Source organism: Macaca thibetana, chromosome 6 (genome assembly GCF_024542745.1).
Source record: "Macaca thibetana thibetana isolate TM-01 chromosome 6, ASM2454274v1, whole genome shotgun sequence".
Classification (NCBI taxonomy): Eukaryota; Metazoa; Chordata; class Mammalia; order Primates; family Cercopithecidae; genus Macaca; species Macaca thibetana.
Window position 1 is genome coordinate 87,125,509 of NC_065583.1, and position 14,687 is coordinate 87,140,195.

The 14,687-nt window shown below is 37.3% G+C and overlaps 1 protein-coding gene across 10 annotated transcripts in view; it reads left to right on the plus strand.

Moving 5' to 3' along the window:
• The window catches only part of KIAA0825 (KIAA0825 ortholog), a 475,219-nt gene that overhangs the window by 228,225 nt on the left and 232,307 nt on the right, over positions 1–14,687 (plus strand). For all 10 annotated transcript variants that reach the window (XM_050794274.1, XM_050794276.1, XM_050794275.1 and 7 more), the window contains 2 exons: positions 2,398–2,556; positions 4,338–4,432. In XM_050794274.1, coding sequence (XP_050650231.1) covers positions 2,398–2,556; positions 4,338–4,432 — 254 coding nt within the window. The remainder of the gene's footprint in view (positions 1–2,397; positions 2,557–4,337; positions 4,433–14,687) is intronic.

Consider the following 14,687-nt stretch of genomic DNA (forward strand, 5'->3'; position numbering starts at 1 on the left):
TTGAATTTGATCATATGTGTCTGAATTAGATTGTGGCATCTAATTGTGTTTATATTTGCAAATACATGAATATAATTTTTGGAATAGTAAAAATTGTATAATGTGAATATATAGTGTTTTAGTTTTATCTATATAACATAGGCCTTTTATAACCATACATTTTCAAGGAATAAATTAAATTCGACAATAGCATGTTACAACTTGATTATATAAATGTTTTGCCCACCATTAGCTATCTGAAAGTTACTTCAAGTATACCTTGTTTCCTGGATTTCACAGAACTAATCAAACAGTCAATAAACAGGTGATATAACAATGGCCTCAGAAGGATGTAAGAAATTTGTAGCTATGAGATATGACCCTGTCCTTAAGGCACCAGAGCTCAGTTTGTAATTGTTACAAAGTAACACAACCTATTCACTCTTGTCAGTGATCCCTCATAGCTTGCTTAGGGTTTCTATCTGGGAAACTCAGGAACCCCTCACCTTGGCAAACTGAAAGACCTCTATTGCAAAGTGATGCTCCTCATTGGGTATGTCCACCTGGCCATTCTGATTGGCCAAAGTAATTGTGGTGACTACTGAGGAACAGATGTTGCAGTGTGGTTACCCCCATATCCTTAGTTAAACAGTGTTACAATAGCTCTGAGGATGGTAAAGCTGGTCTGAATTGCCAAACTGATAGAATTGTCCTATTTTTAAAAGGTACATAATATTAAAAAGCTCAACAATCACCAATAAGCGAGATCATCCAAAATTGAATTGGCTATTTATTGGCCATCAGTTATCTGGTTATACTCCGGAAAGTCAAAGGCTGTACTTCCCTCATAGAGCTCCTATAACTCTGAGATAGTGGTTCTGAACAGGATACCATGAGATTACACTGGGGTACCACCACATTTTGCTCAGTGTTATGATTTCTCTTGTTACAACTGAGTATATTTACTGTTATAGTATCTGGTGGTTTACTGGGCTGAATGAAGCACGGCCCTGCAAGGTAAGAGGCATAATGCTAGGTGAGGCTAGAAGCAAAGAGAGACCGTTGCCTTGTAACTATTACAAAAACACAGGCAATAAGCCTTTAAGGTTGGTTGGTTTGTTTGTTTTGAGATGGAGTCTCACCCTGTCACCCAGACTGGAGTGCAATGGCGCAATCTTGGCTCACTATAACCTCCGCCTCCCGTGTTCAAGTGATTCCCCTGCCTCAGCCTCCTGAGTAGCTGGGATTACAGGCGGGCAGCACCACACTCAGCTAATTTTTGTATTTTTATTAGAGATGGGGTTTCACCATGTTGGCCAGGCTGGTCTGGAACTCCCAACCTCAGGTGATCTGACCGCCTCGGTCTCCCAAAGTGCTGGGATTACAGGTGTGAATCACTGCGTCCAGCCAGGAATGCTCATTAACAGGCAAGTTCTGATTCAATAGGGTCCAAGAGTCTGCTTTTCTAACAAGCTCCCAGGCGAGGCTTAACTCAGCTGATCCAGTGCCCCAGACTTTGAGTAGCACAGGTTTTCTAAATGATATCTGAATACCTTTTTGGCTCTAACATTCTGAACTTCATCCTAACCCTAACCTCAAAGAAAAAAAATTACCTTGTGATACGTGAAACATCACAAGAACATTTATATTTTAAAAAATCTATTAGATGACTTATTTATTAATAGTAAGCATTTATTAGTTGATGGGGACTTTTGGTCATTTTAATTTGTCATCTTCCAGAAAAAGTTCCATAAAATACATTAGGATTGTTCACCTTATTTATTTATTGGTGGAAAATGAGGGATAATGTTGTAGATTGGCTTTTTTTGCCCAGGCCTGCACTGGCAGTTGGGGGCTTATGATGACATATTTTGAGTTTCTCTCAAACCTTGATATTTTTCACTCCATGGGATGGAAATAGAGTTTAGGAGCTTGCATTATAATTAATTCCGTGTTGAATGAGACTGCTTGCAGTAAAATATCAGAGTACTCAATGCTCTGCTGAGCCTGGAATAGTTAACAACTACACTTAATGAATGGATGAGCAACCTTGTACTGTGAATAATTATGCAGCTGAGTTAAGTTTTGGTAACCAGACACGTTAATATGTGAACCGGTGGCAAGACAATGCCTGTTAAAAAGGTCTGATATATCAAACATATATTCATTCTGTAAGAGTTTGGTCAATGGTTTCCTAATCTATACTACACATTAGGTAAACCTGTTTTTGATGGGTTTATTGCAATGCTGATTGGTACTCCACTATGTATCTTCTGAAAATGTATTCTTCCCTGAGGCAAGTAATACACTGTAATCTAGCAAATGTGCTGAAAGGATAAATTTGGATATTGATCAGTTTATTTTTACAGAGAATGTCTGCTTCTCACCGTCACAACTTGTAATTTCTTTTCTTTGAAGGAATATTTAAAAGAACAGCTGTTTTCTATGAATAGTTCAGAGGAAAAGCCATTACCCATCCGACCTTTAAAGGCGACCTTGAGGAGTACAGAAGATCAGCCTTCTGCCTTTAACCCTTTCCATGTGTATAAGGCGTTTAGTGAAAACATGCTAGATCAGGTATGTGGAAATTAAATGGTAAATTTAATTTAAATGTGTGGTTTCTTTACTCAACTAAGAAAAAATTGCTTTGTGTTTGAATATTTACTCATAAGCTTTTTTTGCTAGGAAGCAAAAGGCCTTGTTCTTACTTACATGGTCTGTACAAATTGACTTTTAAAAGTTATTTAACCTTTTTTCTATTTGTCAAACTGATTCATCTGTTTGGTCTGTAAAACTTAACTTTTGGCTGATCAGTTTACCATGGGCAGAGGGAACATCTGTTAGGCTGTGTCTACAGAGGGCTGAAGAACCAGGCATTTTGTAACATTCCTTTCCTCCCTTGTCACCCCCATCCCCCAAAACACACACTCACAAAATACCTTGCAACCTTTATGAATGTATCAGGCAAATTAGAAAATAGTTAAAATTAATTATAAATAGAGCACTGAGCTCCTACTTTAAGTGGTATGGGGTAAATTTGCTTTTTATAACCATAGACACATTCCCAAATTTAAAACGAATTTGTTAATAATCTTAAAGCCAGGCTATTTGGAATAAAGTCAATATGGGAAACACCACACATTTTTAAATGTCAGATTATGCCATTATCTAAGCTGCGTGTTTCAGTAGTTACACTGAAAAGATCATCTTTTTGCCGAAGTATTTGAAATCTAAAGTTGCTTTTGCTTTGTTCATTCTTCTGGTGGCTTTTCCCAGAAACCTCTTGACAGACAATTTGAACTAACAGGGCAGAAGAGAAGGATTGCTTGACCTAGAGCTCTGATGAAAATAAGAATTAAAACAATGACCTAATTCAGCATGCAGATAATATTTTTACCATGACTGTTACAGCTCTAGTCTACACTCATCAATACTGTAGTAGAGTAAGACCTTCAAATGCTGACAACCCAGGGCAGAACTCTGCTGCTCTATGACAGGATTGTAGTGCTCGATTAATCAGCAGGTGACAGGGGATAGCTCTTGTTGGATTTTAAACGTCAGTCTGGACTCCTGTTTTCAAAACTATTTCATCCTAAGGAGCATAAGCATTTATAATACTTTAAATATACTAAGTTTGAGTTTATTGGCTGCTTTTCTGTGTTGTGCATTAGATTGCTCCAAACCATAAATAATTATTATAGCCGTTAAATTTTCCCTGCTTCATTTAAATAAATGGCATATTTTATTGAGTTCTGAATTATGAGATTATTTTTCACAGTAACTTTTCTCCATAGTCTGTTGCGAAATTTCTATTAATGAGAAGAATCATTTATATAATTTACACTTACAGATCCTCATCATCTTCCCTTTAAAGCATTTTCTTAACCAAAAAGATAACATTAATATCATACTCTAATTAGGCCGTATCTTATAATTTGATTCTTAGCACTTCCAAGTTTGTTTTTTAATCAAACTTTTGGTTGCTGGAAAGAAAATCAAACAATAAATTGACATGATGTTTGAAAAAGTTCCCAATTATTTTTCTTTGCTTTTCAAACAGTCTCCTTCTCAGAGAAACTTGTTGGGGAAATGCCATTAACACTTGGAAGAATAACGACTCAAGAAATTGATTTATATTTTTATAAATAATGACTACATCCCCAAATGGATTTATACATTAATTGCTATCTTATTGGAATAAAAACCTTCTTCTGTGGACATGATTGATGTTATCTGTCTAAGTCCTTGTTCTGGACCCCCCTCCTTCTTAGTTAGTCTATCACAGCTGGAGCTTTAATTTACTGATCATATTAACACTGATTAATAACTAACAATAGTGTCTTCTCATTTATCAACAGTCAGCCACCACAAAATGGAAGTGGAACTGGGCAAAGTTGCTGCCAAATTATCGGGGACTGGATAAGATGACCTTCAGCGTGCTACTCAAAAACAGGTAATAAAATTCGGATGTTGGGGGGTCTACTTGAGGGACAAGGTTGTGTGTGTGTATGTGTGTGTGCATACACATACACAGATATTACTAGTGTATTTTTGGGAAAAGTGAAAACATTTTATCAGCAGTGGAATCTCTTTTATTTTCTTCCTTTCCAGCCTCCCGTCTTTTAAAAGTATGACTAATGATAGGAGTATACTCTCTAAATACCATTCTCTATAGTGAAAATTTGTAAAAGGCAGTAACATTAATTTCAGAGATGAAATTAGTGGATTTTAGTCTGAATTTTAAATATTTTTGACTGTGTATATTTAATAGTTCACTATTGTAAAGACCAAAAGTTATTGACTTGAAAGTCATTATAATATTACACCTTTGTTTACAACAACTTAATGAATGCATATAAAATGCCAAGCCAAATCAACTAGTCTAATCAGGAAAACATGTGAGTAAAACTGTCATGATTGAATTTTTCACTTTTCAGCCAGTTATGTTGGCACCGTCTTAATATAGCCACAGTAGCATATTATTTTATACAAAGATACACACACACACACACACACACACACACACACACACAGACACACAGACACACAGACACCAGTATAATCCAATGAAATGATAATGTGATTTCAGCCTAGGAAACAACATGTAATTTATTTTGCACAAAAGTATGAACATTTTGTTTTGGATCAATTAACATGGTTTTTAAAAAAATACTTAAAGTTTCAGTAAAAACTAAAAGGTGTAAACTTTAAAAATTTGGATTTTTAATCAAGTATAATACATTTTCAAATAAGATATATTTTATGATATTCCTTTTATTGTTTGAGTCATCTGTGTGCTTATAGCTAAGTTTGAGACTTATCATCTATATGATCTTTGTGACATAGAATGTATTTCCATGTCTTTTTGCAAAAATATTGAGTATCTTTTTTTTGAAAGAAAATAATGACAATAACATAGTAGAATTGTCAAATCATTCTTGAGAAATCTGGATGAATATAAGAAAATGTCCTAAGAGAGAGATTGCAGTATTTCCCAGAAGGAAGTTATAGAGGCAGCTTTACTGCCAATAAAAGCTATAGCTTAGATGTGAGGTTGCAATGGTATTTATAATATTTCACCGCTGAATTAAGCTCACCCACCCATCATAGACAAAGTTCAACAACACAGAAGCTTAATGATCAAGGCCAGAGCCTTTCCCCAGCAAGCTTACCACCTGGCTGGCAGCAGTCCAGATGTACCCAATCCTTTTTTTTTTTTTTTTTTTTTTTTTTTTTTGCTGAGATGGAGTCTCGCTCTGTCGCCCAGGCTGGAGTGCAGTGGCCGGATCTCAGCTCACTGTAAGCTCCGCCTCCTGAGTTTATGCCATTCTCCTGCCTCAGCCTCCCGAGTAGCTGGGAGTATAGGTGCCCGCCACCTCGCCTGGCTAGTTTTTTTTTTTTTTTGTATTTTTTAGTAGAGACAGATGTACCCTATTCTTACACAAGTCCCCAGAGGTTCACCTATACTGTCCCAGAGATATCTGGAGAGGTGAGAGGAAGGGGGTTGGTGGAGGAGAGACCAGATCCTCTGTTGAATCTATAGTGACATGATGTTTATACAATATTAAATGTCTGTCTGGAAACAAACTAGGAAAGATAAGTAATTATTTTTCTATTTGGAAAGTTTTGAGTTTATGTAGATTAACTGTATTATATTTTACTAAATTTATTTTCAGTCATGAATTGCTGCTTCCAATCCACTAAATGGTCCTCTAGGGACAACACATCCTTCAAAACTTACTGCGTTTGCTTTTTATAATATTCACCTCTAAGTGAATTTGTGTTTCACGCTGAATTGCATATTTTTGTTTTTGTCTAAGGACTTTGGATCACTAGCTATTAAAGTGTATTTTCTTGAGATCTGTGCAGGAGTGGGTGGGAGAAAAGAACTCGTACAAATTTAGCCAGAAATAACAGGTCAAAACAGTTCTGTTGGAAAAGGGTCATGATTTTTTAATAGAAACAGCTAGAATCTCATCTTAATAAGAACCTTATATTTTTAAAGAATGGTATGAAAATCATTCTACTGCAAAGCTACCGCACACGAGCTATGATGAACTTAACTGATCCACCTGAGAAGGATTAAAGACACCTGAGGGTTTTCAATCTTTTCTATCACTCTCCCATTTATTTTAAGAATATTATTTATGAGTTTTGTTTAATATTGAACCGGTAAGGAAATTGTTAGTTTCTCGATGACACCCTCTTGTCTCTCTTGTTTGAACTTATCTGAAAATGCTGATTTTTTTAAGAGTACATTTAATTGTTGACAACATGGTTATCTGAAAGATACATACTTGAAAATTAGACCATAGAACTTTGAGCTTTTAAAATGAGTTATATATGCTATCCAACACCTGAACACTATGGTATTTGGGGTTAGGTGGAGCCAAAGGAAAGAATTCAGAGCAGTTCAGCTGAATATGCTCAGTTTTTTCCTCCCAAATTCACCAATTAAATGAGTCACTTGTTCCCTTTTTGCTCCTTTCATTGGTAATATATTTGTATTAGTCTATCTCTATACTATGTTCTAGTGTATGTATGGGGCTGTGAATGATGTCTGAGGACATAATATTACAAAGAAAAGTGAACTGAAATATACAAGTATGAAAAAAGTTGAAGAGAAGGGAAAAGAATCCTTTCTATTCACCTTAAATTCATTTGTGCCTTGTCTTCAACGTTCATATAATAAGCAGGCCATCTGTGGAATTAGTCTCCCCATATGCCTAGAGTGCACTAGACCTCCCTCACCCCCTAAATAAGATGGAGACTAGAAAGCAGGATTCCTGGGTTCTCAGGCACTTACCTTTGACTTTAGATTTCCTTATCTTTAAAATAAAATAATAATAATTGTAAAGCTGCTTCATGGAGATTGTTGACACGGTCAAAAGTGCTAAAGTATTTGGAAGTGTTTTTGAAAGCTGATAACACAACACAGTCATTCCTCAGTATTCATTAGGGATTGGTCCCAAGACCCCCTCAGATACTAAATTCTGCAGATGCCAAGTCCCTGATATAAAATGCTGTCATATTTGCAAATAACCTATGCATATCTGCCCATGTACTTTAAATCATCTCTAGATTACTTTCAATACCTAATGCAATTCTCACATATCACTGCATTTGTGTGGATGCAACGTAATACTCAGCATGCAACAAATTCAAGTTTTGCTTTTTTGGAACCCAGTGGAACTTTTTTCCCCAAATATTTTCTATCTGAGGTTGACTGAATTCATGGATGCAGACCCCACAGACACAGAGGCACCACTGTACATATTCAAAAAAGTAGTAACACAGCAGCGGTTTTGGTGTCTAGTCAGGTAAGGAAACTATAAAGTCCATTAAGGATTAGTAGGAAGTTGTTGTAAGATCGAACACTCAGAACACCCAGGTTATGTGGATTCTAGGCCTAAACCAATAGTGAGGATCAGAAAAAGTATCAGATCAGAAACCAGGCAACAGGCCCACAGGTCTGGAAGACAAACAGAAAATGAGCAAGAATGAAGGTCAAAAAGCCAAGTGAACCACTCAGGTAATAAAGACCCAGGGGATAAAGACTTCAGGGGCAGCTCAGACACATGAAAGAGGAGATCTGTAGAGTCACAACAATGTCTATATCTGAGTCAGTTCTGGCCTTTGTTCCACAGGCTGGTTCTGGGCTGACTCCAAAGGCAGAACAAATCTTGAAGCAGCTGCCTGAGTCCTTGGCAAAAATGTGTTCTTCACTCACTGTCTGGCCTCATCTCAAAACACCTCCTTCCGACTCATGATGCTCTAAATAGAATTCTTTCTTTAAGTTCTTTGGATTCTCTAAACGCTTTCCCGCTTCAGGGTCTTGGTATTTGCAGTTCCCTCAGCTCTTCACATGGCTGGTGCCATCTTGTCCATCTGAGACAAATGTTACCTCCTGAGGAGACTTGTCTATTTCAACCGTCTAAAGGGACCCTCCAGGCTACCCTAGCATTCTACTCTACTTTGTTTTCTTGAGTTATTGTTAACTGAAATATTTGTTTCTGTTTATTTATTGTCTTTTAATTTTACCCTCTGTGGTAGAATGTAAACTCCATAAGAATAGCACCTTGTTTGCCTTATCCTGGTGGTGTCTTCAGTACCTAGAACAGCCCTTGGCCACAGAGCAGGCTCTAAGTAGTGTGTGTTGAATTAATTAATAAACAAATGAAGAATAAGAATGCAGAGAAAAAGTCAGCTCCTGACAGATGAGCACAGGTTAGGTATTCTTATGTGATGTTTGATTAATAGACATGTAGGTATTATAAGAATATTTGCTGGAAAATCTGAAGTAAAAAAGTATCTATATGCATATTCATTCTCTTCATTTTCCAAATTTGGGTGAAAGTCAGGTTATTTAAGCTCCGTATGTTTAAAATGTCTGTTGTAATAGCCACAAAAAGAATAAAATATTGGCCGGGCGCAGTGGCTCACACCTGTAATGCCAGCACTTTGGGAGGCCGAGGCAGGCGGATCATGAGCTCAGGAGATCAAGACCATCCTGGCTAATACGGTGAAAAGCTGTCTTTACTAAAAATACAAGAAATTAGCCGGGCGTGGTGACTGGCACCATAGTCCCAGCTACTCGGAAGGCTGAGGCAGGAGAATGGCGTGAACCTGGGAGGCGGAGCTTGCAGTGAGCCGAGGTCGCGCCACTGCACTCCAGCCTGGGCGACAGCGCGAGATTCTGTCTTAAAAAAAAATAATAATAAATAAAAGAATAAAATACCTAGGAATACAGCTAACCAGGAAGGTGAAACATCTCTACAACAGGAATTACAATACAAAGTACTGCTCAAAGAAATCAGAGATGAAAAAAAGCAAATGGAAATATTCCATGCTCATGGATAGGAATAATCAATATTGTTAAAATGGCCATACTGCCCAAAGTAATTTACACATTCAATACTATTCCTATCAAACTACCAATAATGTTCTTCACTGAATTACTTATTTTAAAATTAATGTGGAACCAAAAAAGAGCCCGAGTAGCAAAGGCAATCCTAAACAAAAAGAACAAAGCTGGAAGTATCATGTTACCTGACTTCAAGTTATACTACAAGGTTACTGTGACCAAAACAGCATGGTATGGTACAAAAACAGACCCATAGACCAGTGGAACAGAATAGTTAGCCTAGAAATAATGCCACAGAGCTACAACCATCTAATCTTCAAAGTTCTCAAAAACAAGCAATGAGTAAAGAATTCCCTATTCAATAAATGATGCTAAGATAACAGGCAAGCCATATGCAAAAGATTGAAACTAGACTCCTTCCTTAGACCATATACAAAAATCAATTCAAGATTAATTAAAGACTTAAATGTAAAACCTAAAACTACAAAAATCCTGGAAAATAACCTAGGAAATACCATCCAGGACCTAGGCCTTGGCAAAGATTTCACGATGAAGATGCAAAAGCAATTGAAACAAAAACAAAAAATGACAAATGGGATCTAATTAAACAAAAGAGCTTCTGCACAGCAAAAGAAACTATCATCAGAGTAAACAGACAACCTACAGAGTGCATCCGACAAAGGTCTAATATCCACCATCTATAAGGAACTTAAACAAATCAACAAGCAAAAAGCAAACAACCCCATTCAAAAGTGGGCAAAGGACATAAATAGACACTTTTCAAAGACATATACATGATCAACAAACATATGAAAAAAAGCTCAATATCACTAAATATTAGAGAAATGCAAATCAAAGCCACAATGAGATAGCATCTCACACCAGTCAGAGTGACTATTAATAAAAAGTCAAAAAATAACGTGCTGGCAAGATTATGAAGAAAAGGGAATGCTTATACACTGCTGGTGGGCAAATAAATTAGTTCAGCCCTTGTGGAAAGCAGTGTAGCAATTTCTCAAAGAACTTAAAATAGAATTACCATTCAGTTCAGCAATCCCATTACTGGGTTTATACCCAAAGGAATAGAAATCATTCTACAATAAAGACATATGCACATGTATCTCCATTGCAGCACTATTCACAATAGTTAAAGACACGGAATCAACCTAAATGCCCATCAGTGGTAGACTGCATAAAGAAAATGTGACATAAATACTCTACAGAATACTACATAGCCATAAAAAAGAATAAGATCATGTCTTTTGCAGGGATGTGGATGGAGCTGGAGACCATTATCCTAAGCAGACTAATGCAGGAACAGAAAACCAAATACTGCATGTTCTCACATATAAGTGGGAGCTAAACACTGAGAACACACAGACACAAAGACGGGATTAACAGACTCTGGGGCTTACTTGAGGGTAGGGAATAGGGGGAGGGAGAAGATCAAAAAGCTACCTGTCAGGTGCTATGCTTATTACCTGGGTGATGAAATAATCTGTACACCAAACTCCTATGACTTGCAATTTATCTATATGACAAACCTGCACATGTATCCCTGAACCTAAAATAAAAGTTAAATAAATAAATAAAATCCCCATTGTTATTATTGTTATGTAAATTTGGCTCAGATTAAAATAACAGAAAGCTGGTCTTTATTTTTAGTTAATTGATCCAATTCAAGTCAACCTCGTCAGTAACAAAGTCTGTTTTATACTCCATGACTTATAAATCTTTTGACATTTGGGTGACAGAGTTTGTGTTTGTTAAATGATACGAAAAATGCAAGTTGGAAACTTTAAGGTGGAGTTAGCTGATAACGGTATCCAACGAAGCCTTTGTAAATTAATTAGGAGTGATTATTTTGAGGCATTTGAAGAAGTGTATAGTAGCCGAGACCTCAGAAAACAGATCCTGAATATATACTAATAATATATGTGTTTCAATTTAGAAAGTTTGCTATTGTGAAAAATAAAGACTCCCTGGAGTTTCAGAAAATCAACATATATATCAGTTCTACACCTTTACTTTTGATGCTATCTAAGAATATGTACAGTGATTGTACGTTGATCTTTTGAAATAATAAAGGTTCTTTTCATAGTTTCTTACTATTAGTTTTTTGCTTTTGTTCTCACCCACTTTAAAATAAATCCAGACTAGAGAATGAGATGGTGATTGCATTTGCAGGAGAGTGGACCGAAAGGAGCACTCCCTTCCCTCATTCATGGCGAAGCTCCAGATTGGCATTTTAATATTGTTTTCTTTGTCACTGGAACAAATTTATGTTGCTTCTTTTCTCTTTACCTTATTTATTCCAAACTAATTCCCAAGAACTGTGGTGTTGAAAATAATCTGTGAATACAGTGCAGTGCTGTGCTATTTTAACCATCTAAATATACTGCATATGAGTTTGGCTTCGAGTTGAGCAAACACAATTAAATATGATGGCAGGAACAGCAGAAGGGGTGGTGGAGGCAGATTTCTGGCTGTCACTTTGGGGCCTGTCCAGGTGGACAATAACCATACATCTGAGAGGAAACAGAGATTAGAAAACATGTTTTAAGAGAGGCATTGATCTGTGGAGTTGATTGTTTGCTTTTAATGATAATAATTATTAAAGTACCTTTACCCTATATCAGATTACAGTGTGTGCCCTGTGGTGTGTAGAGAGCAGAAAATATTGTCTCTGGCCTCAAACTGCACACACTGCACTCTCAAATGACTGTTCTCAGGCAGTGCTACCATTAGCACAATGTTTATAGTTGCTCACAGCAGTAAATTCCTGGTGCAGCAGCAGGCGGCCTTGTTATGGAGAAGTGGGTTTAAGAAAAAGGAGAAGTTGATTTTATGAGTACACACCTCTTAGTCATTACATACATATGCCATGCCATTCAAATTTGGTGGGTTTTTTCATGCTCCCGTTCCCTAGAAAATTGTTTTCTTCCTTCCTCCACCAAAAGACCTCAGACTAAGTGACTCTCTTCCCATCTTCACTATATCTTCTCAAACAAGAGAAAGCTTTTCTCTTATCTTGAAATCTACAGCAGCATTTTTTTTTTTTTTCAGAGATTGTCTAACATGTATTCAAAATGCGTAAGTTTAACAATCTGATCCTCAGAATTTCTAGGGCTAAAGGAATTGGTACGTGAACCAAACAAACTCATACATGTGTATTATTTCCTGATGGGTAACTTGTATGTCTGTTGCCCTTTATGATATATAAAGCACTTTCGCACTAATCTCCTTTGACTCTCACTACAACCATGTAACAAGAGACAGGTACTCTTGAGGTTGCATTAAATAACATGCCCAAGGTCACGGACCTTACATGACAGCTCAAAAGAGCCCCAAGATGAAGGCTTCTGGTTTTGTATCTACTATAGTATCTGCTACTTTATCTATTAATATATACCATTCTTCTGGTCAATTTTTTAATTAGCTGCATATTTACTGTAATAATACTGATGATAATGAAGATAGCAAACATACAGAGTGTTTGCCATATGGCTGGCATAATTTAAGTGATTTATATACACATATTTAACTGTAAATCCTTATAATAACTTTACCAAGTAGGCATCATATTATTACTTTCCTGATAAAGACACCAAGGCACAGAGGAACAGAGCTCTAAGTGATGGTGCTCAGATTTTGGCTCAAGGCCATGTTCTTAATCACTTCCCTCTAGGGCTTCTGCAGAGTTTTTATAATGCTTTGCTTACTTTCCTCATTCAACATTTTTGAACATCTATTAAATGAAAGGCATTTATTTAGAATAAAGTAACAATATCCTAGGGATATCCCAATATCCTTCAAAGGACCCCTAAGTGCTACTCTGCAAAAATTTTAATCCACTTTGAATTTTCACTGCGGTTGTCTCCCCCATTCAAGCTCCCAAATCCCTCCTGCTGACTTTCCACCATCTACCTTACCAGGAAGAGTAAAGCCATCTCATGTAAAACTCCCCTTTCCTTCCTAAACCTCAATTTTGTTTTATCATCTCCAATCCTTTGCCTGTTATCTCTAGCCTTGGAGAAAGAGCCCTCTTCTAGTTAAAATTTGAGAAATTGACTATGGATTGGGCTAAAACATTTGGACATTAACCAGTAGACTTGAGGGAATCATCAGAGCCTTTAAGCCAAGGAGTGACAGAAACAGAAAGCTACTTTAGCACATTAATAACACCTGGAGTGGAGGGAAGGCGGCAGGGTCAGGTTGGAGATTGTGGCTAGAGATTGAGGAAGAGATTATACAACACAAATATAAAAGAAACTTCCAGGGAAGTTTAGGGACTCAGAAAAATCTATTTTTGGCCGGGGGTGGTGGCTCATACTTGTAATCCCAGAGCTTTGGGAGGCCAAGGTGGGTGGATCACGAGGTCAGGAGATTGAGATCATCCTGGCTAACACGGTGAAACCCCGTCTCTACTAAAAATACAAAAAGTTACCCGGGTGTAGTGGCACGCGCCTGTAGTCCCAGCTACTCGGGAGGCTGAGGTAGGAGAATCACTTGAACCTGGGAGGCGGAGGTTGCAGTGAGCCAAGGTCGTGCCACTGCACTCCAGCCTGGGTGACACAGCGAGACGTTGTCTAAAAAAAGAAAGAAAGAAAGAAAGAAAGAAAGAAAGAAAGAAAGAAAATAAAAATCTATTTGTAACAATATTTCCTCTCTGGAGACAGTGTGATTTGGATATTCTTAAGGTAGAAAGGTGCTATGCTTATCTTTTCTTCAGAGAGTGTCAGTTCAGATCCTCTAAGAAGCAGATGCCAAGATGGAATTCAAGGTGCAAGAGGATTTTAGGAGAGAGATGTACATGAAGGATGAAAAGGAGGAAGTAGGAATAGGCAGGGAAGGCTTCAGACTGAACTCAACCTCAGACTGAGTTGCTGATCTGATACCTGTGAAAGGTGAGGGAGAAGGAGGATTGGGGAGGAAGAGTCTCAGACAGTGGAGTTTTGACAAGGTCAAGGGAGATGCCTGGAGCTAAAGTCACCCACTAGAAAAGTCCCATGCCTTGTAGGAATGGACTAGCACTAGTACCTACCCCTTGCTCAGACGCTGGCTATAAACAGCTTGGTAGAAGCATGACCTCAGCACAAATACCATGATAGATACAGAGGAATGACAGCTGGGGCCATTAGTCAACTATGCTAACAATAGAAGATTTGAGTGATACAATTCTGTGGCTACCACAGCAAGGACAGAAAGAGTAAGTCTCTTACCTATGGGGAGATTATATGGATATGTGTTATATATGTTAACAGGAATAAAATATAAATAAAAGTATACATTACTTTAGTGAAGTAGAAAACAGGCAACCTAAATAAATATGTTAAATGCTATT